This window comes from Vicugna pacos, chromosome 18 (genome assembly GCF_048564905.1).
Source record: "Vicugna pacos chromosome 18, VicPac4, whole genome shotgun sequence".
NCBI lineage: Eukaryota > Metazoa > Chordata > Mammalia > Artiodactyla > Camelidae > Vicugna > Vicugna pacos.
The window spans coordinates 34,726,768-34,753,296 of record NC_133004.1 but is presented as its reverse complement, the minus strand read 5'-3'; the positions used below and the strand labels follow the sequence as shown (position 1 = coordinate 34,753,296).

The 26,529-nt window shown below is 43.4% G+C and overlaps 1 protein-coding gene across 8 annotated transcripts in view; it reads right to left on the bottom strand.

The window, feature by feature from the left end:
- Positions 1–26,529, bottom strand: part of CALN1 (calneuron 1) — a 435,337-nt gene that overhangs the window by 301,567 nt on the left and 107,241 nt on the right. Inside the window, exon 2 of one of the 8 annotated variants that reach the window (XM_072943064.1) lies at positions 25,352–25,550. The exons of the other annotated variants lie outside the window; for them this stretch is intronic. Coding sequence (XP_072799165.1) covers positions 25,352–25,477 — 126 coding nt within the window. The 5' untranslated portion in view covers positions 25,478–25,550. The remainder of the gene's footprint in view (positions 1–25,351; positions 25,551–26,529) is intronic. 8 annotated transcript variants of the gene reach the window in all.

The window sequence follows — 26,529 nt, the reverse complement described above, 5'->3', positions numbered from 1 at the left end:
TAACCAAAACAATTTTTAAAAACACAAACGTTGGAAAGGACTATCCGATTTTAAGACTATAAAGCTAATCAAGAGAGTGTGGTTTTGGCAAAAGAATAGACATAGAGATCCAAGGAAATAATAGAACAGGAATAGAGCTACACATATGTGATCAACTGACTTTTGACAAAAGTGCCAATTTAATTCAATGCGGGAAAGGGTAAGTCTTTTCATCAAATTGTGCTGGACAGACAACTGGATATTTATGTAGAAATAAATGAAACTTGATACTTACCTTATCCCATACATATAAAAAACTCAAAATTAGATCACAGACCTGAATATAAAAGCTAAAGCCACAAAACTTAAAAAAAAAAAAAAACTTTGCAACTTTGAGTAAGCAGTAGTTTCTGAGATAGGACACAAAAGCACAAATAATAAAAGGAAAATATTGACTGTTTTACTTCATCAAAATTAAATTTTTTTACTCTTCAGAAGGTATCTTTGAAAAACTGAAAAAGGCCACAAATAGGGAAAATTATATACATAATTTATATTTATATATTATTTATATGTCATATATACATATATAATACTACATATCTGGCAAAGAACTTGAATTAAGAATATATCAAGAAATCTTGCAAATCAATAAAATGAAAATAAACAACTCAGTTTTTAAGTGGGAAAATAATAGAGTAACACTTCACAAGATACACTGAATGGCCAACCACACATGAAAAAATGCTCATTGTTAGTCATCGGGGAAAGCAAATTAAAACCACAATGGAAAACTACTATACAACCAGTAGAATGGATAAAATTTAAACACCTGACAGTACCAAGTCTTGGCAAAAATGTGGAGCAAGTGGAACCCTCACACAATGTGATCAGGTATGTAAACAGTTCAATAATTTTGAAAAACTGTTCGTCAGTTCCTTGTAAAGTTAAACACACAATCACACTCAACCATTTCAGTTGTAGGTAACTGTCTTACAGAAATAAAGTCCACACTATGACTTTTACATGAATGTTCATAGCAGCTTTATTCATTATAGCACCAAACTGGAAATAATCCAAATGTCCATCAAATGGTGAAATGATAAACAAATTATGGCATATGCATACAATGAGACATTGCTCAGCAATGAAAAGGAACAAACCAGATACCCACAACGTCATGGCTGAATCTCAGAAACATTATTCTGAGTGAAAGAAGCCAGAACACAAAAGAGTCCATACTCCATAATTTCATCCTTATAAATTTCTAGAACAGACAGAATAAATCTATAATGACAGAAAGCAAATCAGTGGATGCCTAGAGTAGAGACTGGGAGGAGTAATGACTGAAAAGGGGCACAAAGGAATTTTTTTGGATTGATGGAATTGCTTATGTCTTGATTGATGGTTACAAATGTTTACACATTTGTCAAAGCTCATCAAACTGTACACTTAAAATGAGTGTGTTATTGTATATAAATTGTCTTCAACAGAGTTAATTTTAAAAGAAAAAATAAAGAAAAAGTGAAGGCTTAAAAATATGATTGAAAAACATTAGTGAAGGAAATACGTTTTTTAGGCACACAGATGAGAGAATTTTTCACCAACACTCATCCTAAAAGAAAGGTTATAATGAGTTGTTCAGGCAGAAGAAATATGATTCTGGATAGAAGAATGGAGCCAGAAAAATAAAGAGCACTGGAAAAGATAAATAGATGGTAAGTCTAAAAGGCAATTATTAAATTTAATCTTATAGTAATACATCTTAATAATAATGTCTGGTAGGTGTTAAATATATGAAGAAATAGAATCCATGGCAACAATCATACGAAAGGTGAGAGTGGGGTAAATGAAATTAAAAGTGTCCTCGGGTCCTTGCATCATACGGGAAGTGATCGATGTACTAATTTAGGATATATACGAGGGGGTCAAGCATACATGTCACAATCTCCAGGGTAATCACTGGAAGAATAATAGAGGAATGTACAGTTAGTGGGGGAAGGGGATGGAATAATAAAAACACTTGAGTAGTTCCACAAAAAGTAAGAAGGGAGTAAGTGGAGAACACAGAACAGAGATGAATAGAAAGTAAATTGATTGTTGATTGAAATCCAAATAAATCAGCAATCACATTCACTTATATTACCAAACTAAACATATTCTAACCTCCAAAGATGGCAGACTAGATACAAATATAAAACATGTAGATTTTGCTCATAAGAAACACACAGTAAATACAAAGCCATGAGGTTTTCGAAAGGATGGTGTATGCAAACACCACCTGCAAGAAAGTTGGTACAGGTGTGCTAATATGAAACAAAGCAAATTTTAAGGTGGGAAGAGACTCAGGCCGTTTTGTGGGTAAGAAGGAAGCCAGGATGCAGGGGGCATGCCATGAAGGTGGCAGGTGTCTTTAGTGCATAGCAGAAAACGTTATTTTCGCATAGATCTTTGTTGACTTTGCCACTGATGACTGATGGAAAGGAATCAATAAATTGCACTTTTCTTCTCTCTCTGGTTGAAATTTTTCTTTCAAAGGATGGGGTCAGGCAGACAGGGATCAAAATGTCAGCTTCCGTATGCTGCACCCGGAATGGGGTAATTTACCGCCTGGCCAGTCACAGGAGGCGATGGACAAATGCAAGCTCACGGCCAGCAGTGCTCTTTGCAGGCAGTGATAGCCCAGACAAGAGAGCTACCAGTCCTTTCCTTCTTCCAAACTGACCAATCAGCAATGTGCGTGAGGGAGCCCTGCCACACTAGCTGACAGCACATCACGTGGGGACGGGACACCCAGGACTGACTTCTCCCTGGGGAGTCCTAGGTGTTTGTTCCTCCACACTTCTGCCAATATCGGGTGTTCTACTGACTGTGCTAAAAATGTTATCTCGCAGTGGAGACATTTTTCAACTACATTCGTTGCCTGGGCCTCAGTTTTGTACGATGCAGATTCGGTTGGTTTGGCATGACACATTTAAAATATTTTAAAACACTCAAAAATCTCATTCTTGATAATCATGTTACACAGCTGAGATTGAGACAGTTCTGACATTTTATAGGAGGAGGAATGAGGTGGTGTCAGCAAATGTTTTCCTCTACCTCTGCTGTTCCGCTTTGATTAGAAATTTGCTTTATTTCCAATCAAATTCCTCCCTTTCCCAATCAGAAGGCTGGGATACATTAACAGCGGTCGTGCCAGGACACACAGGGCCCCCTCTGCAGCCTCTCTGCTGCAGATGATCTGAGGTGGAGGGGCAGCCTTGCTCCTTCTGGGCAGACCCCTACCCCCAGATCTCTGCTCTAGCTTGATGTGGAAGATGCTCTTAGGGAGCCTCTTGGTCTACAGCGCTGTGCTGGTTCTCAAGCTCGGGAAACTTCGTTAGCCCCCAGCATCCTGTTTCCTTTTGGTTCCAGTTGTGCTGTGTCTGGCAACGAACTCTTCTTTGGCATTTGTACAAAAAGGATAACGTTGTCCCAAAGTTTCGGCTTAGTTTTCACTTTAGTTGGTAATTCCTTCATTGATTTTTGTAAGTTTCAGGGAAGAGGCTTTAAAAATACCTACTTACACTGCCATATTTCCTGGAAGTACCTCCTTCCTATCCTGAATTTTAAAAACTAAGCTCAGAAGTGTTTATGTTGAAAAGTCATAAATTCTTGCCCCAGGCTTTCTCACCTGCCCTGAGGCAACTGTGTTTAAACAGATCTGTTTCAGCATGTACAGACTAAATAATATGCTCAGACTTTTTCCTTAACTTACAGATTTTATATATTTTGATTCTTTAATATTTTGATCTATGGTTGTTTTTAGAGCTGTATTTACTGTATCAGTCAGATTGGGCTAGGCTATGTGTCCGATTCTATCAACTTTGCTTTATGTATTTTAAGCATATTTTATTGGTGTATCCAGTCCATCTCTAAGTCCCCTCACATGGTTCAAAACTCCAAAGTGAAGAAGAACACTCAGGGAAACATCTCCCGTCTACCACGCTCTCCTCCCATCAAGCAAGCACTATTATTACCTTCTTGTGTGTCCTGCCAGAGATACTGTACAGCTAGAAACTGCTTCTTTATGCATATGGTACCACACCATATACATAGTTTTGCATCTTTCTTTTCCACTTGCCGGGATACTGTTTTTAGGTAAAATTTACATATATGAGGTGCCTGGATCTTATGTGGGCCAATTTGCTGACTTTTGATAAACAATATACCTATATGACCACCACGCAATCAAGATACCAAATACTCCCATCACCCAGAGTCAGATTACTTTCATACCGCAGTCGTGTCTCAGTTTGCCACCTTCTCCCCACAGCCAACAGAGCACTCTAGCCAAGTTGCCATCCTCTCTGCCAGCGTATCCAGTGGCCAACCAATGGGGTCCCAGTGTCACACTGCAGTAGAGCGGTTTTCTCAAAGGCTCCTCTAGTCGGGGTACCACTCCATCAATACAGTAGATTTTCTTGACTTCCCTTTGCTCTCTGGATGGACATACAAATTCTTCCAGGAACAGTGACCACCCCCCCTGCACTGCCTGGTTCCGTGACCTCTCTGTGCTCCCCTGGTACTGTTTTACTCTGTATTCGCTCTGCCTTTCCACATTGCTGGCCGTCATTTTGTTCTCCCTACGTGCACAGTTCCCACCCATCTCTAGGATGTTCCCCTGCATTCCTTTGTCTTCAAGACTCTGCCCTTGCAGCCCCATCTTCACGGAAGTAAAGGTACTTGTCCTCCGGATCTCCACCCAGTCATCACCTCCTGGGGGCAGCTTTCGTTTCCTGCTGACCGCCTCCACCAACTCACGTCCCTCTGTTAAATGCACCCCTTTAGAGAACTAACTGCAGCTGCAAGTTTACAGTAATTTATGGGATCATTTGATTAATGCCTGTTTCCCCACTAGAAGGTAAGTTTCATGGGGAGAGGGGCTATATCTGTTTATGGTCAACATTGCACCCCAGTGATGTGCACAGTTGGCACTCTGTAAATTCTAGCTGAAAAATAAAGGAACACATTCAGCATTTTTTTTTTGTAATCGTTAAAAAATGGAAACAGACCCATAACTTCATATTGATTCCAAAGACATTTGCTATAAAGGAGGAAAGGAGGGACAGTTCTTTTCACAGAGGAATGCCAACTAATAAATATAAAAGGAATAATAGAAATTAAGTCGCCAGTTCACAGCCACTAAAGCAATGATTGATATCGGCAAGAATTATCAGTCTACCTGTTTAGATACAACTCTCCAGCCAAAATGGTTTTCACATTTTTAAATGATTGGGGGTGGAGGGAAGAATACGTGACAGAGAACTTCTGCAGCCTGCAAAACCTAAACTGCATAGTCTAGCCCTTTACAGAAAAGTTTCCCTACCTCTGCATTAGATGAAAGACAGCTGGAGAACAGACTATGGTGGAATCTGGCAGGCACGACTTTAACCAATGAGTAAATTTAGCACAACAAATAGTGAGCCATCCTGGCGTTGTGTACCTCCTAACTTGCTAGACTGATAGAACAACATCGTGTATGTGGTGTTCCTGCCAGACACGCACAACCTGATTCCAAACGCGAGGAAACATACAAACTCAAACTGAAGGACCTTCTGCAAATCAACTGACCCTAATTCTGCAAAAAATGTCAATGCCTTAAAATACATTCAAAGAGGCTAGGAAACTGTTCTGGATTAAAGATCTGATGACTACATGTAAAGTGTAATTATGGTTGCATCTTGGATTTAAAACAAACAACTGTAAAGGACATTACAGCAATTATGGCCACAATCAGGGAAATTTTATGTTGGTTTGTATTTACTATATCAATGTTCACTTTCTTGGGTATGATAATTATATTGCGGTCATGGAAAGGAATGTAATTGTTCTTAGGAAATATATGCAAAATATTTAGGGGTCTGTCATAACGGCTTCAGTTTATTCCCATCTAATTTTCAAAAGGCTCAGGGAAGAGAGAGAGAAAGGGAGAGAGAATGAGAAGGGGGTGATATGAATGAGTATAAGGGTGTTTTCAAAATTATTTTTGCACATTTTCTCTAGGCTTAATTTTTTTAATAAAAAATAGATAAAGAATGAAAACTTTATACACACTTACAAAAGCCTAGAAAAAAATGGGTTTAATAAAAACCAAAGTGGCAGCATCGGTTGTCAGTCACCTCTGGGGGATAGAATGGGGTGTAATTTGATAGAGGAGTAAACACTATAATATTCCTTATTCTATTCACTTCTGCCTTGTTGGCGTTTGCTACAATGAGAATGTATTTTTAAAAAATATTTGGTATTTTAAGAAGCTTACTTTTTATAATTAAAAAAAATCTCCATGGATTATTCATGTACAAATCAGGATTAAGAATCAGTGATTCTCTCCAGGTGCGCCCAATCACCCTCACCCCACTGCTGGAGACCCTGGACTTCCCAGGCGCAACAGCCAGGGCTCAGGGAGACAGTTCTAGAACCCTGGTCCCTAGGCTGGGACACTGAGTGTTTGAATATCACTTCCCATAAAATCCATTGATATGTAGAATGAATGTTAACGAAAGATGATTCCACACATCCAGAGGTTAACTTGTACATACAGATGTGTTTACAAAATTTACCATGATAGCATACACTGGACCAAATGATACCAGTAGTTTACTGAAAGGTTACCAGGTTACCATACACTGGATTCAGGAAGGGTTAACTGAAGAGGGGGAGGAAGAGGAGGAGGAAGAAGGGGGAAATCTGGGAGAAAATAATCCATACCCTTATCTCTCAGAGGAAAGGTTCAAATAGAACCTGTTTCATTTCAATTGTTGAACTGAAAAACATGTCTAAGCAGTAATTTGAAGTCGTAAATTAATAGAACTAAATATCCAACTCTACATTCCAAATCACCAAAGAGAAAAAAACTTTTTAAATTATATGATTTTATTTTTTAAAAGACAAATGCACATAAAACTCACCTTTTAAAAGAAAAGGGTGTCAGGCTAGGTTTTCTATTTTAAGAAACAAAAAATTGAAAGTAAAAGAACTGATATCAAGCATTCATTGGTGGGAATACATACGAGTTAAATGTCTTAAAGGGATATTTGCAATATATGATAAAAATTAAAATGCATGTATCTTTTCATCCGTATGTTTCTTTTATAAGAATTTGTATTCCTTTTTATGTGTATGTATATTTGAACAAGTGCACAAAGATGTTCATGGAAACATTGTGGTAATTTCCAAAAGGAGGAAAAAAAAAACTTGAAACAACCCTAGTTCCCCCTAAAGGGTTTTTTTGGGGGTTTTGGTTTTCATATTTGAAAGCAAGCATAAGTGTATTTAATAAAACAATTTTAAATCATGAGGTCAAGATTGGTTTATATGCAGTGATATGGAGAGAAGATCAAAAAACATTATTAACTGAAAAAAGCAAGTTGCAAAATAGTATGTTAAATGTAGTGGCATTTGCATACAAAGCAGTTTGGTTTCCATGCTGCTACGTCCACAGAAACCAGCTCTGGAGGAACACTGACTCAACTTCAGCAGTGGCTATCTCTGGATTGGGAGATTAAGGGTAACTTTGGTTTTCTATATAAACATTTTCTGTGTTAAATTTTCATATGTGTCGTATAATAAGGAATTTGTCTGGTCTTTATCCCCAGTTCCTGGTACAGAGCTTCTAAAACTCTCGGAATTTCCCAAGTGATGAGTGTCTTTGTCATTCACGAGCCCCTGGATCACACCTGAGTTTTTGCTAATGAGTTGACTCATGGTGGCCCCGAGATGGCGTCAGGATAGGGGCTGGTGACCAGAAAGACCAATCTTGTGTCTCAACGGAGACCTGGGACACAGCCCTCCCCTCGCCCCACATTTGTTTTTCCTGTATCACTGGGAACCCTGAAATTTGTAGGTAGTTGATCAGAATTGTGTGTGGCCTTGGGACCCTATTAACTTGAGGCTGGTGTCCAATGAGGGGGGCCGTCTTACACAGGACTGAGCCCTTAGTCTGCGGGATCTGCACTAACTCCAGGGGGTTAGCGCCAGAACTGAAGTGCAGTAATCAACTGGCGTGTCTGAATAACAAGCATGTGTTCCTTTTGTAATAGAAATAAAATGTATCAAGTGGAAGTACGGATAATGTAGGCCAATTCAAAGATGAAAATGAAGCTCACAATTTAAATATCAGTATTCAAGATGCAAATGGTTAAACAGGACAGAGAGTCACTTAGCAATGATAAAGAGTATAATCCACAGGGCGAATATTTGTAATGTACTATTATGTAATGTACTACTATGCAACAAATCATCTAAGAACAAATCAACTGAAAGACTATGATGAACAATATTCACTTAAGTGAGAGCTTATAAAAATACGTACCAAAATCAATAGCTTTCTTTTATACAACAATAACAAGATATGAAACATGATAAAAGCAAAATAAAATTTCACCACAATAGCAACTGAAAAATAATCTATACAGAGAAAATATTTAAATTCTACTGAGGGACAGAGAAGGACGCTTGAATAAAACGAAATTCGAATAGAAAAGACCACCTTATCATTAGATAAGAAAAAACCATGGTGAAGAGGTCAAATCTCTCTAAATTAACTTCAAAATTCAGACAATCAAAAGCAAAATTCCAATGCGACTTATATTAGAATTTGATCATATGATTCTAAAGCTTATCTGTAAGATTCAGTATTTACAGAGGCAAGATAATTAATGTAAAGAACCAGTTTAACTTGATATTAAAATATACCATAAATCTACAGCAATAAAAACCTTATCAGACTAATTCAGGAGATGAAATAAAAATGTTTACGGGTTATTATATCTCTCTCTGAAAGGTAAAGTCCATGAAGACAGGGATTTTGCCTCTTCTTTTTTCTTTTTTACTGATGTGGATAAAGTGCTTAGAAGTGCCTGACACATAAGTATTTGTTGTAATGAATGGACAGACAAAGCAGTAGAACTGGATTCCCAGTACAGAAATAGACACGCAGAGAACTTAGGGATTTTAGATATTGATAAACTCATATTTCAAATTAGAGCGGAAATAATCGAATAAAGTGTTGGATCAGCTGGTTAGTTGTTCGGAAAAGAATCAAACTAAATTCTTTATTCCACACAGTAAAAGAGATTTCAGGTAGACCAAAGATGTAAATGTAAAAAATAAAATGATGATACGCTGCAAGAGAAACAGAGATCAGCACATTATAATCTGAAAACACGAGAACACTTCTAAAGTATGAAACAAAAGCTGGGCACCGTAAAGGCAAAGATCTGTAAAGTTGATTCCATTTAAAGAAAAAGCAAAAAACAGTGACAGCAACATCAAAAACGTGTCCCCAGACAGCAACCACAACACATACAACCAAATGAACAGGCAGACAAGAACCTGGAATAATTATTTGTAACACAGACAAGAGCCAAAGAATTATTTTCTGCAGCATATAAAGAACTCATAAATCAATGATTAAAAGATAACAATAGAATGATTAGCAAAGTACATAAAATGAGAAATACATTTATAAAAAGATACTTAAATTCACTAATAAAGAAATATAACAATGCAAAATGTGAAGCTATTCTCCTATCAGATTGACAAGAGTTAAGAATAGAAGAAAATACACTGAGAGTGAACAAATAGACAAATGTTCCCTTGGTCAAAGTCAGTGAGATTGTAAATTGCACCTCATTTCAAGAAGGAAATTAGACAATGTACATCAAAATTTAAATGTACATGGGCATACCCTTGGATGCAGAATTTCAGTTCCAAGCATTTACCCTAAAGTGATGATCCGTCGTCAATTGAACAAAGTTTATAAGAATGTGAAATATAGCACTGTTCATATTATTGAAAAACTGAAAGCAAAGAAAATGCCCATGAATAAACAACAAAATGATTAAAGTACGATATATCCATATAATGAATAATATTAATTGGCATGGAAAGATGTCTATGACCTATTGTTCAGTGATTAAAGCAAGTCACAAGATAGTTTCTCTAGTATAACACCATTAATTCAAAGTTATATACATTTAAATTGCATGAATAAGACTCAGCAATCTCTCTCAAGTATATAACCAATAAAAAAGGCACACAAAAGGCATGCACTCAAATATTTATAGCAGCACTATTCATTATAGCCCCAAACTGGAAACCACCCGAATGCCCACCAACAATAAAATGGATAAATAAATTATGATACATTCACACAATGGAGTGACAATGAACCTCCACGATGAATTAAATACCCCCTAAAACCGTATGGATGAACCTGACAAATACGTTGAGTAAAAGCAGACAGATAAAGCAAAATGCTTCACGATTACACTTAAATACAATTTAAAATCTGGCAAAAGTAATCGATGTCATTACAAGTCAAGAAGATAGTTATCCTTGAGTTGGTGGGGAGTGGGTTATGACTAGGAGTGGAAACAAAGACTCTTTCTGGAATGCTGGCAAGGTTTTGTTAACCGATTGAGTCCTGGTTCTGTGGGTATGTTCAGTTTGTGGTAATCTGTACACTTATGATTTATGTACTTTTCTGCATACAAAGACACATACACACATGCACACACACAAGCGTACACATGCACATAAAGATGTCAGGAAGGATGCTGGAAGAAATGTTAACAGTGGTCTCATCTGGAGAGGGAGTTCAGCATGACTTTGGCTTCCTTCCATATAATTGCCCTGTATCAACAGATTATACAGAAGAATATAATTTAACTGAAGAAATGAAAATAAATTGACTGAACATTCGACTCAAGAAGTCTGAAAAAGAAACAATCAAAATGGGAAAACAGGATGAATGAAGTAATCAAGAGAAGAGCTAGAACACAATCAGATAATATGGAGGAAGCAAATGATACACGTCCTCCACAATGACCACTAATGAACTTATGAATTTACACAAAAAGACAAAGCGGAAAATAGCACTTTAACCATAAACCAAAGATCCAGGGGGATTTCTCCCAATTTCACCATTACAGAGAATGATTTGAAAGCTCATTTTAAAAACAGGCTTATTGGGGTATAATTTACATATAATAAACTGCAAATAAAGTGTACAGTTTGGTAAGTTTTTAATGCATGTATACACCCATGACACAATCACCATAATCAAGATGACAAATAGTCCACTGCCCCCAAGTTTGCTTGTCCCTGACATGAGTGCAGTTGCACAAAGGGTGCAGTAGACTGGGGCAACTAAAGTTGCAGTTTTCCAGCTAGGGGACCAGACTGAAGAGTACCAGAGAAATAAACAGTGCTGACAAGATCAGGGATGAGGAAAAGTTTGCTAACGCGATTACTCTGATTGTTTATGAATTTGGGACGCGACCCTACATGAGTAGATTGATCTGGCCCTAATGAGGGCCACACAGACTTTGGGGACTGACTAATGGATAAGCCCAGGTGACAAACTGGCCACGGTGTCACACACTTGGGACAGATCTGAATAGTAGTGTAAAGGCTTTGCAAACTTAACTGACATTGGAACCATAGTCAACATAAGATTGGTTAGAACTTGAGGCCTGAATCCAACCAGGCTGAGTGCCTGCTAATGCACCAAAAAATCAACATTGTCCATAGTGTATAAATAAGTCACATAACAAAATATTCTAAATATCCAGGACACAATCCTAAACTCTCAAGAGACAAAGAACCAGGAAAATCTAAACTTGCTGGGGAAAAGATAACCAACAAATGCCAGTGGCAACAGGACACGGACCTGGGAATTGTCTGATGAAGACTTTAGAGCCACTGTCATAAAATGCTCCAAGTAAGGGTGAAAATTTTTGAAAAGAGTGGAAAGATAGAAAGTCTCCACAGATAAACAGAAGACAAAAAGAACAACCAAGTGGAAATTTCAGAACTTAGAAATACAGCAACCAAAGGGAAAACATACTTGATGAACTCCATATGAGCTAATAAAGAAAAGAGCCAGAGAACTTGAAGACAGAGCCACACCAATATAGATCCACACCAATCAAAACAGCAAAAACCAAAACCAAAAGTGACAATACCAATTGCTAGCAAAAATGTGAAGCAAAAGGAACTTTCTTCATTGCTGGTGTAACACAAAAATGGTACAGTCACCTTAGAAGACAGTTGGGAAGGTTCTTACGAAGCTAAACATAGCCTTATTATACTAGCCAGCAATCATGCCCCTAGGTATTTATCCAACTCACTTGAAACCTTGTGTCCACACAAAAATCTACATGCAGATGAATAGCATTATATTTCTTTACAAATATATTTTATATATGTAAATATAAATCATTATATAGATTTACAGCAGCTTTACTCATAATCACCAAAACAGTGGATGCATCCAAGATGCCCTTCAATAGGTGAATAAACAGTCGTGCACCTATAAAATGGAATATTACTCAGTAATAAAAAGAGGTAAGATACCAAGCCATGAAAAGACATAGATGGATCTTAAGTGGATATACGTAAATGAAAGGAGCCACTCTAAAAAGGCTACATAATATATGGCTCCAATTATTCGACATTCTGGAAAAGGCCAAACTATAGAGGTACGAGAGATCATTGGTGCCAGAAGTTCAGAAATAAAGGAGGAAGGCTGAAGAGGTGATGCTCAGGGTATCTAGGGGGCAGCAAAACTATTCCATATGATACTGTAATTGTGGAATATGACAATATGCATTTGTCAAAATCTATTGAGCTTCAGCACAAAGAGTGAAACTTAATGTCTGCAAATTAAAAAAAAAATCATTTAGAAGGTCAGTAGACTCCCAGGATGGAAGGCAGAAAGTGACAAATCAATTTGTATTACAAATGTATGGAACGACCCCACTGAAGGGACAGGGAGGAGTGCCGACATAAGTAACTTTGGAAATGAGAGGAATCTGGAAAACTGAAGGCAAAGGTACTATGAAGTATCTTAGTTGATAAAGCAGTTTCCCACAGGGCATTTGTTAACAAGTCTGAGACTGCTATACACGCACCCTGCAATCACACAACTAGGTAAATGGATGGTGGGTGGTAGAGCCTGGATTTCCCTCTGTTGTGGTGGGAGATCACAGAGAAGACAGGGGAGGAAGCTAGGAGGATCCACGTGATAATGGACTAGCGTTGGAGACATCAGTATAAAGCCATGTTGAGCTTGACATAGCTACAGATGGCTATATACAGAAATATGTATAGACATGTGCATATACACAGCTTAATACATACACATATATTTTCTTGCTCTGTCAGTTGAGAGGACCTAGAAGCAATACCTCATAGCAACAAGCACACCTAGGGCTCAGATCTTGGTTTCTAACACCTTTCCCTAATAAGGAAACCAGGACAGGAAACTGGGTCAGGAAACACACAAGATGAGCCTGGAGCATCTTGCAGTGTCAGAAAGTAAGAGGCTGTTCAAAACACGAGAGCCAAGAGCTCCCAATGGCCAAGCTGCAACCATTTGAACAGCAAAGTTGTATTTCATCATTACCTAAAATAGAAAATAAATATCCATGATCATCATTCTGAGTGAAGTAAGCCAGAAAGAGAAAGACAAATACCGTATGATATCACTTATATGTGGAATCTAAAAAAAAAAAAAAAGACACAAATGAACTTGTTTACAAAACAGAAACAGATTCACAGACATAGAGAACAAACTTACGGTTACTGGGGGGGAGGAGGTAGAAAGGGATAAATTGGGAGTTTGAGACTTGCAGATACTAACTACTATCTATAAAATAGATAAACAACAAGTTCCTACTGCATAGCCCAGGGAACTATATTCAATATCTTGTAGTAACCTATAATGAAAGAGAATATGAAAGCAAATATATGTATGTATACGTATGACTGAACTATTACGCTGTACACTAGAAATTGACACAACATTGTAAACTGACTATACTTCAATTGAAAAATAAAGAAAAGAAATATCCATGAGTCCATATGTATGGAAATATATGATTGAATAAATAAATAGGAAAAAAGAGACAAAATCTCCTGTACGGAATAATTCCAAGTAATTTATGTCCTCATGGAGATGAAGCATAACTCATTCCTTGTGTAGCCTGTGCTTAGTAACTTCCTTCCAAAGAGTGTGTCTGGGAAAAGGGAAACATTAATAACTCTGCAGTGGAGCATCCTGACAAACACACCTCAGCCAGGTCAGCATCAACAGTGATCAGACATGTTGACGGTATGTACCCTCTGTATGATGTGGTGAAAACAGCACTGGATGCCCGTGGTCTTCCTCCCCAAAACCCATAACCCCAGTCTAATCGTGAGAAAAACAGCGGACAAATCCCAATTGAGGGGCACTGTACAAAACACTTCACCAGTACTCCTCAGAAGTGTCAACGTCATCAAACACAAGAGAAGTCTGAAACCTGTCACCGCCCAGAGGAGCCGAAAGAGAGATGACAATGAAATGTAATGCCGTATCCTGGATGAGATCTTGGAACAGAAAAAGGATAAAACTTAAGGAAATTTGAACAAAGTATGGACCTTAGTTAATAATACTGTACCAATATTGATCCATGAATGGTAACACATGTGCCACGCACATGGGAGATGCTAACAGAGGAAACTCAGTGTTAGGTATTATTGTCCCAATCTTTCTGTATATCTAAAATTGCTCAAAAAATAAAACATATTTTAAAATATGTTTGGTTTCCCCATTGTCTCCCCCAGGTGATGTGTCTTGGCACACGGTCACAGGTATCCTGCTGGCCTCCAACCTGAAGTTTGGAACTGGAGGACTGGGGTCCTTCTAGTCTGTGTAATGCTTTCAGGAGCCCTGGTCCTTGCCCTTCCTGTTCGGCCTCCTCTCGGCTCTACGTGGCTGACATCCCTGGGTCTCTGCTCCACCCTCCATCCAGGTCGGGCCCTGTTCTGGGCACATGCAGGTGTTGCACCTGGGGGCAGACCAGCGGCTCTTCATTCAGTGTCTCTGCCCCACAGCGATTCAGTGAGACCCGAGGGAGCTACCTTGTTCCACTCTTCACACACTGAACCGGACCAGAGGCGACGTCTTGGGGCAGGTGCCCTGTCTGGTGGGCTCCCAAAGCCCCCAGAGAGGAGTGAGGCTCTGTCCTCAGCCGAGAGATGGAAACAGAACATCCCTTTGCTCTCCCACCTCCTCACCTCGCCCCCTCCCTCCAACCTTTGCCCAGAAAATAGAAAGACATTTCCTTCACTTCTCCTGTGTCATCCGGCTCCAGCCTCACCATTAAGCCTGAAAGGTGGTCAGAGGCACCTTCTTTAGACTAGAAGAATCCAAAGGTCTGAGTCTTCCTGCAAGCCTGTAATCTTGCAAGACTTCCCTGCCCGTGAAGCCTGGCTTGGCAGCCTAGCGTCTCCCCACGAAGTCAAACACCTGTCGTCCTGTCCTGGGGTGAGAAGTCTCCACCTTCATATTGACATGCATCTGTGTAATATCTGCCAGAAGGTTCTTCCTATTACCTACTGCCAGGCTGCACTGACTTTTATGGGCTGCCCCTGCCGGGGAGGAAGTCAGAGGGAGCCGGGTCCTGGAGTCGGGGTTCAGGTTTCCTGAAAAAGGGATGGAGATTTGCCCTGGGAAGGCCTGAAGAAAGAAGCCAGGAAACAGGGCTCAGAGACGCACCACACAGGGGTCCTGAGGGGCCCTCACCCTTGGTGGCCCAAGGATGGAAGCAAGGGGCCTACAAATTTGGATGGGAAAGAATATACCTTTATCTTCATCAGTCTCTTAACAGAATCTAGCATTTTCTTCCATCACGAATGCAAGCCACACAGCGCCATGGAATTAGCAGTACTGTGACTCTGCCGCTAATATTTTCCAACCTGGTTATAGCTGCAGAATTATCTCCCAATGCTGTTTACAAGTATGACTACAGTATTTCAAAATTATGAAAGTTATTACAGACTTGCTCCTAGATCTTATTATTTAAGGCGGCAACAAGATAGCACATGTATTATTACATCACACATTTGCTTTGTTTAATAGTTTGATACTGTACTTAAAAATAATTGATTTCCTTTATGGTTCCCTCGATTATTCTATTTCCTACATTTAAAAACATAATTCACAGGCTTCGCCAGACTGCCAAAGGGAGCCACACATGAAAAGCCCCTTTAAAATACTTTTACTTTCTCTGGCTCAGAAGATTTCTTTGTAGATGGTCCTTTTTCCCTGTATTGAAATTCCCCCATTATTCCCAGGCCTTCAGTAAAATCTGTGATTGAGATCCGATCGGCCGTGTGTGAGCGGCGTGGTGGGGAACTGAGCGAGCACGCTGCCGGGGAAGTCACACCCTCCCATCAGCAGCGCCCCTCCAGGGACTGGTGACTTGGCAGCTACTGTTTGTTGAGAGAAGACGGTGGCCCCAGAGTCCCAGGTGTGGACCTGAAGTGGACACGGGGCTGACACGCTGAGCCCTTAGGTCGGGGCAGGTAACCAGCACCCCGCTGCAGGTGCCCTGACTCACGTACAGACCTGAGGTCCACCTGCTTCCCCCAAACACGATATGAGACGATGACCCTGGTAAGGGAATGAGACAGACATCTGACCAACAGCAGCACAGTGGTACTGGTTACTGCTTTCCTTTAAATAAGTCCCATCAACGCTCTGTGTGGCCAGGGCCCAATTAATTACACTCTCTCAGTGCCCCCTGGAGTCGTGGTGTGTACCAACTGCATACTGAGATGCCGTGGCCTGGCCACTCTCTCTCCTGGAACATACTTTGTTATCAATTTCCCTGAAATCCTGTCCTGGTATTGTCTCTGACCCTGTGTCTAAACTTCCTGTATTTGCCATCGTGTGTTTTGCCTCCCTGTCCTTTTTTCTCCTGGAGTCTGGCACACATCAGGTTAGGAAAATTTAAAGCGAGATATATACTTTTGTCTTTTAACATAATAATGTTCTGAGTTATCCACAGGATTCTCAGATCACTGGGAAGTTCCCTTAGCTTGACTCCCCCACCCACCCAACACCCTGTTCTTCTGTGCCACCATCCAGAATCCAGAAGATGCTGAAAAAAAGTGCATCGCTGGGAGCAGGTGGCAGAAGGATCCAGGAATCATGAAGGGAAAGTGTGGGAGTTTTACAATGTGGTCCCCAAATTCTCTGACTCGCCTCGCCACTGATATGTGCTCTCTATGCCTCCACTCCCTGAATCTAGGCAGATGTGGACCACTTGGCCTGCCAAAATATGCCAGAAATGATGCTTACAAGGCCAAGTCATAAAAGACCAACCAGGTCCCAGCCACTGCTCTTGGAGCTTGTCCCTAGATGCTTGTCTCAGAGGCCAGATGCCACGCTGTGAGTCCTATGTAGGTGCTCCCAGTTGAGCTGGTCCTTCAGTCACCACAGCCCAGGGACCAGATATATGAGTGACCAAATGATCCCAGCCCCAGGCCATCTGAGTCTTCCAGTGGAGGCACTGGACATCACAGAGCAGAGATAAAAGCAAACCCACTGAATTCCTGACCTAGAGACTCGATGAGCGTAAGATGTTGGCCAGTTTACTCCATTGAGTTTGGGGCGGTTTATTACAAAGCAGTAGCAACTGAACTAAGAGACAAGATGTCCAGGAGGAAAAGGTTCCTGCAGTGGCCACATTGGACCATGGGCGGAGAGGGGTCTTGGCTCCGGTGGGAGAGACTGGGGAAGGAACACCTGATGGGACAGGTTGGAGGGGCCTCTGTGTCTCTCCAGTCCCCTTTGAACTCTGCGATGGGCAGGACTGACTCAACCCTGAAGGAAAGTAGTCTTCTACAGTTTTCCGCTGCCAGTAAGTCCATCACGGCAGGGATTCCACTGTCTCCCCTCCCCCTGCCCCACTTTCCCAATAGGTGCAAAACGCTCAAATTAAAATTTGATACAAACATAGGAATGTGCTAGATGAATCTGGTCTGTCCCAGGGATTCTAAATTTTTCCATAAAAGGGCTTCTGATGAGAGAGAATGATGGGGCCATCGCCCAAAACATCCCCCTGAAAGTAAGAATCCGCTTTTGAAGTCCAAGATGTTTGTCTTAAAACCTAGCATCCTGCACCATAACATCTCAAGCTTTGTTTTAATATTGAGCCACCTTAGATTACTGGCCAATGAGGTGAAATGAACGCTGCACAAACGTGTACCCTGTTCAGCCCATGATGCAGGGCCAGCTCTGGCCCACTGCTGCATCCCTCATGCAAACGCCAGGACAGGCATATAGAATCCTGACACCCAAAGCTCAAGAAATCAGGTTCCTAGGGGCCAACTAGCTGGGTTACTGCACATGGAGCACTTTTAGAGGAGTATTTCTTAATATCAATGTTAGTCATCAATCTGTGGCATGTTTTTTTAGAAGAATCACGCAGGAGGTAACAGGTCCTGAATGAAAGGAGGGTTTCCAAGAGACCGGGTCAGAGACTCTCCAGGGGGGTGCAAGAGTGACCAGAATTTCTCAGCTAAGATCATTTGTTACATTTTCTGGGGAGCCCAGAATTTACACTGTGGCTGTGCCTGTAGATTTCTTTTCCTCGTGGAGACTGTTCTTGATCCTCTGCCCCCTCGCTTGCTAAGAGACACTACTCCATTAATTATCGCCATCCAGCTCCCCTCCTCCCTTGCCTCCTTCCCCTCCACTCCAGTGTCCCCCTGTCCTCAGAAGCCCTTCCCTTAAGTAAATTGGTACCTAATTCTGGAAAGCAGTTTGGCAAATCTAGCAAAAGAAAAAAAAAACGTGGATCCTTTCTGACCCAGAAATTTCACTTCTAGAAAATTTATATTTAGATAAACTTGCACAAGTTCATACAGATAAATACACAGAGATGCTCATGGCAGCACTGCTTATGAGAGCAAAAACAGAGCAGCCGAAACAGCCAGCAGGAGGGGACTGGTGAAATCAATCAGAGCACAACGGAAAAGGACGTTGGTAATATATTGTGGAGGGAAAAACGTCTCGCGGGCTAATGTGGCCACATCAGTGACGACAAACTACGCATATTGAAGTGAGTATGTGTTTATTTATTCTAGGTATATTGCACAACTTCAGGGGGTGACATTCACATTCTATTCTTGTTTAATAAGTGTACCCTGGAGCTGTACAACTGCCTTGATGTGCGTGTGTGTGTGTGTGTGTGTGTGTGTGTGTGATTTCCTCGGTAACGCTCCCAGGCACGCCCTCCGCGTGAATTTATCCTAACACATAAATTCTATGATGAGTTTTAATCCATCTTTTCCATGAGCCTATAAACCGTCTGAGGAAAGGGATTAGCCATCTCTTTATTCCCAACACCCAGCCCAAAGCCTGGTGTACCACTTAATGGTGTTTATGTGAATACGGGCACCAGCATCCCGCGGCCTGGGGCTGTATCGGTTACGTACTATTTGCATAGAGCTAGGTGTCCCCGGGAAGGGAAGCAAACACTTAGTAGGTGGTTTCTTGGCTTTTATACACACATATACACACATATCTACTCACACCCAGGGTTCCAGGCCCAAACCGTGTTTGGAAAAGCCGAGTTAAGCAAAGATAACCCATTTTCTTTGCTGTAGGGCACTGCTAAGGTTTTAATCTGCATCGATGGTCTCTAACAGGTGGAGCTAGTATGCAGCATCGTGTGAATTTTACCGGTCATGAAACACTTTTAGAGGAATATTTATTCGCGCTGACGTTCTGGCGATCATCACTTTGGAACATACTGTATCAGGGGAATCATGAAGGAAGTAAATAGGTCCTGGGTGTAAGGAAGATTTCCAAGAGAGAGGGTCAGACAATCTCCAGGGGAGTGAAAGAGTGATTAAAAGTTTCTTGGTCAAGATCATTTGAAATTCAAATCGGATGGCCGGAACTGATAAAGAAAGGGGACGGGAAAAGATCCGGCCAGCATAGGAGTGAGTGAGCAAAGCATGCTTACTGATGTGACATCTTGTCAGCAGGGACCCTCCCAATTCTTCTGGGGACCTGGGGGGGCTGTTGGGGAAGGTCCCAGGGAGAAGAGACTTGGAGACAGCAGATTTCCAGGTCCCATCTGAAAAGCTTATTTCTTAGGTAGAGTTCATGAACACCTATAGATTTTGTAAATTCACCAGATAAATTTTGATGATGAGCTAAATTCTGAACTGGTCACTCCTTGGCATTGTTCCTTCTGCTCTAAGGCTATCCCTTGTTCTAGCCAGAAGATGACCTGTGGGCTGATGGGGACAGAGGCCAGATTACAGTGGGTGAGGGCTGAGAAGTAAATGAAAAGTGGAGAAACAGAGCAAGTGTAGGCAATTGTTCCAAGAAGCTTGAAGAATTTAAGTCCATATCAGCTTTTTTTTTTTAAGATAAGCAACATCAGAATAAATGTTTATGCTTATGGGAAGAAGAAAGAGGTTGAAGAATAACTGAGGAGGGAGAATTGATGGGATTCGATCCCTGAAGAGAGGGTGGCAGGGAACAGATGTTCACGTGGTCCTGAACTGGCCTCCTCCTCCACTATGATGTGCAGGGAGGGGCAAAGATGAACTCGGACGCAGAAAGAGTGATGGAGAGGTGTTCAGGAAGTTGGAGAAGTTTCTTCCTGGGGCCTTTGTTTTATGTGTGAACGAGGAGGTGGCACCATTCTTAGATGAGTGGGTAGGGGTTGAAACAGTCAATGATGGAGAATAGGAAGGAGAGTTGGCCATTAGAAGAATCTCTGAGCCCAACTGAGAACTCGCTGAGGATGAAGGCTATGAGTATGCAGGGTCACATACCTGCGTCCTGCATCCATGCAGGATTTTCTCTCTGTATGCTCCACATCCTGAAATAGGAACAGCGGTGGTAAACACCATCAAGGAGGTTGTCAAAGAGGGGAGTACTGCAGTGTGAGCTCTCGAACATGGGGTGTTCTAGAGGATGACTGTGGCAAAGCTGAGGCTATAGGAGTGAAAGTCAAGAGGCGGGAAAGTCACTGCAGTTGAATTTGAAGCAACAAGAGGTGGAAATGTTGTCTGGTCATCCACACAGTTTTAGGTTCCTCATATGACATCAGGACTTGGGGCAGACGTAGGACAGAGCAGGCTCTGAGATATTCAAGGAGCATGGGGGTGATGGGAGGGAAAGCAGGTGATGACAATAAGGGGAGGTCAGAGGTGAGATTTTCCCACAACTTTAAAGGAACCATGCTATGAAGGTCAACCAATTGTCCCTCCCAGGGAACCATCTCACTCTTCCTCTCAGGGGTCCTGGAGGATCTCCCCATCCTCCCAAACACACACACACACACACGCACATGCACACGCACGCACACACACACACACACACACCTTGATCCAACCAGAATGGATCTCCTCTTTTTTGTTTTAAGTACTGGGATTCCCCATAAGACTTCTTTTAGAAAGTGTTTTGCTACCCTTGTACTCAACCCAAGAATGAGCGCAAGGCCCCCAGCGAGCTGATGGAGATGCCCACTGCTGCATCCTTCTACAGAATCACACAGTGTGCACTCTCCCCCAGGACATAGCCCCCCCAGAGCAAATGCTCATTGATGGAGCATCCTCGTTAGGGCTGATGAGGTGAGTGCTGCTGGGGTCCAGCAGAGCTGGGCACTGTGGGGAGGGAGGAGCAACGGCCAGGGTGGGGCCGTGGGATTCCCTGGACATCTGTTAGGGACATGAGGAGGAGAAATGAGTAGGGGCAGGCCAGGGGGGACTCTGGTCGATAGTTCCAGTCTAACTAGGGAGCCCAGCTTAGTAAACAGGCAATAAAACTTGAGTTCCTTCCGTCTCTCACTGCACAGGACCTTAAATCATGGAGGAGTTTATGGGTCCTGTTTATGAAGAGACTTTTTATAAGCTATTCAGAACAGAGGTGGGAGGGAAAAATAGGGAGAGAAAGATTCCCTTTGAATTTCCATTGCTTTCAGAGTCAGCAATTTAATGAGTCATGCATTCTAAATCCTTGCTTTGTCTACACATTTTCATTTCAAAATACTAAAAAACACTTTGTTTGGAACATGGGCTATTTTTAGCTCATATATCAATAGTGCACATCCATTTCTCCCCTTATTAGAAAAGCTTCCTTTGGATCAGGTCGGAGCAGCACCGTGGTAGTGGGGTTGTTTACTTAGCTGTAGTTTGCCAAAGCTACCTGCGCATCTCTCTAATCCCAAAGACTTTCTTCCAGTGGGTCTCCTGGGCCTACTGACCGTTCATGAGTCAGCTTCAGACCTGGCCCAAAGAGCTCCAGATCCCAGAGTCTGGACAAAAAAAGGAAGAACACCCCTTCAGGCCTCCAGCCCGAGGGGTCAGCGCCTTGGTGGGCTAGAGACAAGCAGGGCTCCGTTGCTGTGTGTCCTTGCGAGACTCTTGAAGGAACAGAGCAGAAGAAAAGGAGTTCCCCATCGACGTCATCTCCTCCAGACACATCAAGGGGAAGCCTGGCCACATGGTGGCAAAGACAGAGGAACAGACAGTCTGGGGAATTCTGCAACCCTTCAGGCTCACAAGCGGGAGACCAGGCTGGGAAGAGGCTGGGAGGGGGTCCTACCTCTCTAGTCCCTGCCTCGGCATGAGGCCTCTCTCCACACTCCACTGAATCCATCTACTCTCGCCAGCCAACTACCCCACTGCTTTTGTCCCACCAGTGATAGCTCGCTCCTCTGGGTCTCCTGGGGGCCACCTTCTTTCAAAGGCTCCAACTCAGAGCATTAACTACAAGCGCCTTACCAGCACCTAATGGATAGCCAACCAAGTTCAAGAATGGAATATAAAACCAATGTCTGAAGGAATTGGGATGAGGAAGTGCCCCACTTCTCTGGTCACTGTCTCTCCACCTTTCCCATCCACACATTTATAGTGAAAGCAACCGTGCGCAGACCCTCTGACCCTCCTCCCCTGGGCACTGTTGATTATAAGCCTGTTTCCAGGGAATTTGGGATTGAGACCACACTAATTCCCAGCTGAGGCCAGCTGCCAAATTGACAGGGATCATTTTCATATGGGCAGGGAAACCGAAGAAGTGTAGACAGACAGAAAGAAGCAGCTTTCTCGGGTTCTTTACATCCCTGAGGCTTCGGATTCTATGAGATAACTCCCTCCCCGACCCCTGCCTGGGATCTTCTGCTAGGATGTCAGATGTGTCTCTTTTCACTTAGGAGAATTCCACTGGACTTCAGTTACCAACCACCAAAACAGTCCCAGGAGGTGTGAAAATTCCCTGGGGCGGGAAGACAGAATGATGCACGGAGAAGGCTCCTCCTGACTTTATAATTTTGCCTACCCTGCCCATGTGAGGCACAACCGCCGGGGCCCAGGCTGGTTCAGGTCTGAGGCCCTGATGCTCTGTGAGCTACCTGAAGGAGGCTCCCAGCCGAGGAACTGGACGACAGGGGGGAAGTGTACTCTGAGAGACCTCACCACTGGACCTTCATACAAAAACATGTTCCAGGTGGGCTGTGTTCCCTTTCCCCTCTGCGTCCAACTTCTGGTGCCGAGACCGAGACCACGGAACTCCATTCCTTGGCCCCATCTCATCCGTCTTCCTTTTTGCTGTCTCTCTGCCCACTACACAAAGAAATCTTTGAGAAATGTGTGTGTATGCGCCAAGGAAGGAGTAAGCACAAGTGTTATGAGTGTTGGGGTGTGGGTGTGCATGTGTGATGGGAAGAAGCCAGGAACCCTAGAGGCCCTCAGCCCGGTGGTCCAGGAAGAGTTCGCGCTCTCCCCCGAGGAGAAGCTGATGGCTTGGGAGCAGCGGATTCATTCTTCTTGGGCTACTGCTACGCCTAGAGGCAGGGACAACTCAACTGTCTAATTCATGCCCATCACAGGTTTGGCCTCAAAGTTCTAAGCCCCAAAGTCACAGGAACAAAGGGGGAAATATTTTTTACCGTGCACGTATGTTGAGCGTAAAGGGTTTCTGACTCCATCCGACTTCTTCGTCTGTTTGCTGCACGATAATCTTCACGTTCACTGAGGTGGGCAGCTGCCCTTTTCCTCTGTATAATCAGCCACATTTGCCACAGCTCCCTTAGGATGTGCAGAACCACTTCTCTGCCCCAGTCCTTACCTCCTTCCCTCGACCCCCCCTTCCCCGTTTCCCAGGGCAAGTGCCCAGTATCCTATCACTTACCCCAGCCTGAGAAAAAACCACCAGGAATTTCCTCCTTGGACTGGACCACGCGTCCTGCTGGGGCTCCTCTCCCGGGATGGGGAGGCCCAGGCCAGGTTGTCCTCTGACCCCTGATCAGCTTTCCTGAGCAGAACCTCACTCTGAGCCTGCCTTCAGCATATGTCACTTCAGCTGCACCTTGCCCTCTTCTAGACCTTTCCTCGGGGTCAGTGAGAAGAGCTTGCACTGCAGGTCAGCATGCCCTTGGCCAGGGGTCTCATCAGCTCCCACCTTGGATCTCCCACACAAGGAGCTGTGTTGGAGAAGGTTCTGGATAGAGTCTCAGAGCACCCTGTGCTGGGCCCCAGCTCCTGAGAGAAACTGCTGAAAACCAGGGGCTCTAATCATCAGAAATACGTCCACTTCCATTATTCCCCCATAAGCCTAACCCTAAACTTACAGCCCCACCATGAACACTTGTGGCCCCGACTAGGAGCTGGAGACAGAGTTGGCTGGAGGTCCCCTTCCGACGGCCCTGGGGAGACCACCACAGAACGTACCCGTTTAAAGGACTTGCCACAGACCAACTCCTGGACGTCAGCATCACATAGATCAAAATTCCTTCTCTACAAAACCACCCAGAGTTGAAATTCCTCTTGAGTTTTTACAGCCATGAATGTCTCCAAGGAAAAGAAAGAGAACAGGATCTGACCCAGGGAAGCCTGTGGCTCAGAACACATCCAACCACTCCCTCCGAACTGACCTCCTCACCCACAAGCAGGGGAGAGGCAGGGGAGTCTAGTGGTTAGGAACAAGGTCTGGACTCAAGAGATGTGGGTGGGAACCCTGGGGTTACCTCTGCCCGTGTGATCTGGCCTATGTGACATCATTTAATGGTTGTTTTACTTTTCTCCTGTAAAGAGGGGGTTAATGACACCCGTACGGGGTTATCGTGGGGACTCACTGAAATCATCTACGCAGACCTCCTGCCTCCACGCTGCCACATCGGGTGCACTCGACGAGCACCCCCTCCAACCTAATCAGTCCCTGACAGAGTCAGCTTTCAAAACCATCCCCACACCCGTCCACACATCTCAGATACAATCAATGGAAAGCTGTCAAGGCTCAAGACAGATAGTCAAATCTGTCCCCGCTGGGACGCGCATCCTCCCGGGACCCCTCGCCGGTGTGCTGTCCAGCGGGTCTCCTCTCCTCTCCCCCCTCCCCCGACACTCAGCACAAAGGCTCCCAGCCCCCACACCACCCCCTACCTGCGGGCTGAAACCAATCAAGTCCTGAGCAAATATTCGAGAAAGCTCGTTTCTGCGGGGGGCGGGGGGGTAGGGGGTGGGGGGAGAAGACTTGCCAAGTGGGGAAGTCGGGGGCCCGGCTCCTCCTCGGCGGTTCCTCTCCCCCTCCGGGGGCTCCTCTGCCCCCCTTCTCCTCATTCTCAGGCTTCCCCTCTCCGGGTTGCTCGGGCAGCCGCATCAGGGGTCCAGGGCGAGGTTCTCAGGGAGATTTGTGAGCACATCAAGGGAACGTCAGCGGGGACGCTGAGACTCTGCAAGGAGTTGACAGAAACTTACTGCCTGCACAGTGCGGGTTGATTATTTACTCAAAGTCAGTTGCCTAAATAATTCACACCCTCCCTTCTGTGTCTAAACAGGACAATGGTAGAAACACAATCCTGGCACAAGAAATATAATTACAGTTGTGACACATGTTTAGTTATTAATATGGCCTCCATGTCACCAGAGGGTATTACACAACCACCCAGTAATGTGCCTTTGGAACCGACCTTAATGTTTACAGGTACTTTTCCAATCATGCTCCCGTGGGCTTTGCTGTGGTGTCAGTGATGTGGAGGGAGCTCCGGCAGCCAATGTGATTGCAACTTGCAAGAAAGCCCGGGACCTTGCCAGCATAATTTGTTTCCTTGCTGTTGACATCAACAGAGCCACAGAAACAAAGGGGGGTCAGAGGGGTGGGCAGAGTTAGACACAGCCGTCTAATGGAGAGACTCCTGCCAAAGCTCTTAAGCTTGCAACGCTGCTCACCATCCCGGGGCAACATCATCCTAACCTCCTGACACAAAGCAAAGAGCATCCCAGACTGAGTGTCCCGTACCAGCTCTGGTCCAGACTTGCTTTCTGTGTGTGTGGAGTCTCTGGGTTGGCTTGATGTCACCAACCCAGTGGTGACCTCCTCTCTCCCTCTCTCCCTCCCTCTCTCACACGGTCACGCTCACACATGCTCTCTATCTCTCTCCTCCCCCTCCCCAGACATCTGGTTAACCCCTCTTTGTCCTTCATGACTCTGCTCAGGGTAAGGCACCTGGCTGGGTTAAGGCATCCCTCACGTGTACCTACATCTGTTGTGGTCCATGGTCTCTGTCCTTCTCTTCTCCCAACACTGCATTGAGAAGAGCTGCAGGCAGGGAATAATTCAGACGCCTATTGAGTCATCGGGGCCCCGGCAGGGATAACCTGAAAATAACTGGTGCTCAATGAACACTTTTTTGCGGCTGTTATTATTCGGGG